Here is a 4439-nt window from a genome sequence, read left to right on the forward strand (position 1 = left end):
TTTTCTATGTTCTCTTTTGGGTCTCTCGTCATTTGCAGATTGTTTGGCTTCTTCTTCCTTTATGAATATTTATGATTTACTAAATGGAGATGTTAATTGTAATTTGTGTTTGCGTTATTTCTCTATATATATGATTGTTAATTACAGATCATTTTAGTGGGAAGAATACTCCAATTTTTGGCCAATCGAAGAAGATGATGATTTTGACCCGTCTCAGGCCCACAAAAGGCTTAGGCGCAGGCCGAAGGTTGATGAGGAAAAGATGAAGCCCAAAAACAATACTCGATGCCATATTGATGATGAGATTGAAGATTTATCTCAGATATATCTGGAAATGTGGAAAATGATATGATTTTGCAATTCTCAAATTTGTTGTTTTATTTGGCATTTTAGGTTGTTTAGTTCAACAATTAGGATCCTTTTAAAGGGGAAATAATTTTTTTATTTCATTTGTTTTGGAACTTTTAGATTTGAAATGGGCTATGTCAATAAATGTTAGTTTTAGTTTACCTTTCCTCCGGGTTATATTGAGATCTTAATTGAAATAAATTTTTTATTTCATTTGGTTAGGAACTATTAGATTTGAAATGGGCCATGTGAATAATTATTAGTTTTAGAGGAGTGTCATTAATTGAGCAACGATGGATTATAAAGATTTATTTAAGGCAAATCGTGGATTAAATAGTAATCTCTAAAATTTTGAGAACAATATGCCCCCCTTTGTTTTCCATTTTTCCCTCATTAAAATGAAAAATATGATCGTTATTCATCATATCAAGTCACCAAATTTGAATTTTTATCTCTTGTGTGGGACTATAACGGCTATATTTTTCATTCTCATTTTTACAAAAATAGAAAACAAACAGAGCCTATAACAAAAGCAAGTATCAGGATTTTACTAGTTTGTACTCAATGTGAAAGTAAAAGGTTTTGACAATGAAGATCAAGTTTACAACTGTGATCTCACACTGCTCAGCTTGCATCATGTAGAAAGCGCCCCCTAAATATCCTTCATATATCGAGGAGATTATTACAAAGTATGATGGACTAAGCTACTTGTACACATGAAATATACACCATACTTTACAGATGAATATGTGACAATTTCCTATTGATTGCATTAATTGTGTGAGATATGAAAATGGTATGAAATCTTGTCAAGTGTAAATTCTGTACATCAGAGCGTATAAATCAGGGTGTACACGTAGCAAGTCCAATAAGGCAGAGACTAGGAAGTGAACAAGAAATGTTATATATGTTATATAATAAGTATAGATTAACGAAAACCCGAAATAGGAGATGCTAATTTCTAATGGGGTTAATCTTATGTCAAAAAGGTTTTCAAAGTCCTATACAATTAATGTAATTGCATAATTATGCAAACGGTAAGATTTCTGCAGGGTTTTGAGGACGGGAAAAACAATCAAGAGTCTTGGGAATCAGGCTGAATGTTCAAAATTTGGGAAACTTGGAGCTTAGATAGCTCATTAATGGCTGCTTGAACCCGATAATCGTCAGAATCCCTATGCCCTGGCCATGTTGGTGATTGTGAGCTTAATTTGGAATATTCGCTTGCAGCAACTTTTGTCTGGGTTGTTTTAGAGACGACTTTCTCCAAATCCAACTGCGACAATGGCCTTGGCACCTAGAAAATACATACAAATTTGACAAGATAATCGATAGAAGTTAGAACATTCATACCTGAATTAAAGCATTCATGTTCATTACTTGACCAGCAACGTCTGTTTACTTAAACTCATTTTCAACAACACATTTTATGCGACCCACAACTTTTATCGAATTTTCAACCACACATTTCATCGACTTTTTCTAAAATCTACTAAAAATCTAATAGTTAGCTAAATCAAATAGGGACTTAATGATTTCATGCTTTTGGAAATTATATTTCATAAGTTGTGATAGAACAAAATATAAATCAAGTTTGCAGCAGAAGCGACCATTAACTGCCGATACACAGGAGAACACACAGAAAACTATGCCTCTGTTTGGTGTAGATTAAAAATTGATAAAAATTTCAAGTCAAAGTCAGCAATTAATTTTAACCATATATTTCATCAACTTTTATCATCAAAATCTAAATAAGGCTCCTGAGATAGCCATTGTAAATGAACTGATACAACAAAAGATTCAAGCTAGCATAGCAGTAATTTTCATAGAATTTATTTCATAGCAACAAGTGGGAGAATTATGTTATAGCTTTGTGACACCATTTAAGTTGTTGCCACATGAAAAGGATTTCCGAGGGCATGGGAATTTACTAGGTTCTCCTTATCAGATTGAACCAGTAAATATGATATAAAAGTGGAGTCGATTTAAAGCGGGCAAGGCATTTTAAGAACTTGAATCTTTTCATTGGAATAGATGGGTTATAAATTGATAAAATATTGTTATATTCTAAGATTATTACATAATCAATCTTGCTATCATAGGTCGTCATAGCCCGAGTTATTGTACACTGAAAATAAAATCCCAGAAGACCTGATTAAGCAATCAAAGGAGAAATTACTAACCGAAGATGATTTCCCATTCTTCTCATCATCGAGCACGTCCCTGATAGGAAAGTAAGCAGCCTTTTTGCAAAGCTCACGAAGATCAGAGCCTGTGTATCCATCACAAATACCAGCTATATGGTCGTAATCAATGTCATCTTCAACGGTCTCATCCTTCAGAATCACCTTCAATATCTGTGACCTTTCCCTAGAATCAGGAATCCCAATTTCAAACGCTTGAGGAAGACGGCGGAGAATTGCTTCATCAAGTTCTGATGGACGATTAGTGGAAGCAAGTACCATCACCCGAGAATTATCTGCATAAACAAAATCCTAACATATCAGCAAAAAGTGACGTCTCCAATATGTATCATTTATTATATTGAACAATACGATAACCACATTATGGATGAGCCACAAAAACGCATATTAAAGAGCAATGGAAACTATCTTTAATAATATTCCCATGAAGGGAAAGGAAACTTACGGTCTGTGGTGAAACCATCCCACAAAGCCATGAATTCTGTCTTCATATTAGTTAGTACTTCGTAGTCTGTAGTCTTGCGCTGGCCCAAAAAACTATCCACCTCATCAATGAAAATAATTGCTGGCTGAAGTTTATGCGCCAGGCTAAACACAGCAGCGACTGCAAAAGTATTGTTAATCAGAAGTAACAGTTAGTAAATGAATAACCATGGAGAATCAGTACCAAGAAAAGAAAGTATTATGCAGTAATAAAACATGGCTATGATATCCATCAGGACAAAAAAGAAATTAGAAATCAAAGTTAAGAAAGTGCAGCAAATCAGTAAGACTATGCAAACAAGAATTTGAAAAACTAGCCAGAGTGTAAATGAAGGTAAAAGATCTGACACAAACTCCCACCTCACCCCAAACTCATAAATCAATATAATTACGAGTACAAACACACACAGATAGATTACATATGGAAAGAAGGAACAAGAGAAACACCACAACACATTCATGAGAAACCAATTAAAATATTCATAGTATGTAAAGAGGCTAGAAAAAACTTTAAATCGATCAACATAATCCAAAGATGAAAGGGAAAGTAAGAACTTGGAGAATATGACATATACTCACCAAGTTTTTGTGCATCCCCAAACCATTTGCTCATCAGATTTGATATTCTCACATTGATGAACAGAGCTCCTGACTCTTTTGCAATTGCTTTGGCGAGCATGGTCTTCCCAGTCCCAGGGGGTCCATACAGCAAGACACCTTTTTGTGGACCAAGAAGCTTCCCATGAGAAAACAGCTCGGGTCTTTGTAAAGGAAGAATGACTAATTCATACAATGTTTGTTTAATGGCTCCCAACCCTCCAATACAGTCAAATCTTACATCGATATGGTCAGGATTGAACTTTTTTACACTAGGTGACAATTGTATAACATGGAAATCACAGCTGCAGCCTTTAGTTACCTTGTCAAGTACTGAGGCAGAGTATGTTGCCATAACCGAAGCGGTTAAGGAACGTACTTGGTTAAAAGGAATTTTAAAAGAATTGAACTTCATGCATGATACACTTGTTATGTTTACCGATAGTCAAAGTGCTTTATTGCTTTGTAAGAATCATGTTTATCATGAAAGAACTAAACATATTGAGGTGAAATATCATTTTATACGTGAGAAATTGTCTCAAGGTGAAGTTAATCTTGTTAAAATTCACACTGATAGGAATCCCTCTGATATGGGAACAAAAATTCTACCTGCAAGTAAATTTAGATTGTGCTTATCTTTATTACATATTGACACTGGTTAATTTTCTTGCAGGTGGTGGGCGATGTGATGAACAGTTCTTCCATGTGCAAATTCACAACCAAGAGAGAGTGTTATGAGAACCAAGGTGAAGAATGTGAGAATATGGTTCTCTTAACCCACTTTATTTAAGTTTTTTGTGAACCATT

General features: G+C 34.6%; 1 protein-coding gene across 1 annotated transcript; it reads right to left on the bottom strand.

The window, feature by feature from the left end:
• Positions 1–1269: 1269 nt before the first annotated feature.
• On the bottom strand, positions 1270–3987 carry LOC111404259 (ATPase family AAA domain-containing protein 1-B-like). Its single transcript, XM_023033072.1, has 4 exons — positions 3615–3987; positions 2998–3156; positions 2532–2827; positions 1270–1645 (listed from the first exon to the last, which is right to left on the bottom strand). Exons 1-4 carry the CDS (start codon positions 3985–3987, stop codon positions 1424–1426), a joined length of 1050 nt encoding a protein of 349 aa, XP_022888840.1. The 3' UTR covers positions 1270–1423.
• Positions 3988–4439: the final 452 nt, after the last annotated feature.

Source organism: Olea europaea, chromosome 1, assembly GCF_002742605.1.
Source record: "Olea europaea var. sylvestris chromosome 1, O_europaea_v1, whole genome shotgun sequence".
In the NCBI taxonomy this organism is placed as follows: Eukaryota; Viridiplantae; Streptophyta; class Magnoliopsida; order Lamiales; family Oleaceae; genus Olea; species Olea europaea.

Bases quoted from the DNA above. Each gene is read 5' to 3' on its own strand.
- LOC111404259 (XM_023033072.1), bottom strand. From the start codon at position 3,987: ATGGCAACATACTCTGCCTCAGTACTTGACAAGGTAACTAAAGGCTGC. The intron at 3,157-3,614 runs GTGAGTATATGT...ATACTTTTGCAG, and splicing joins TGGGGATGCACAAAAACTTG to TCGCTGCTGTGTTTAGCCTG. The intron at 1,646-2,531 runs GTTAGTAATTTC...TGTATTTTCTAG, and splicing joins AGAATGGGAAATCATCTTCG to GTGCCAAGGCCATTGTCGCA.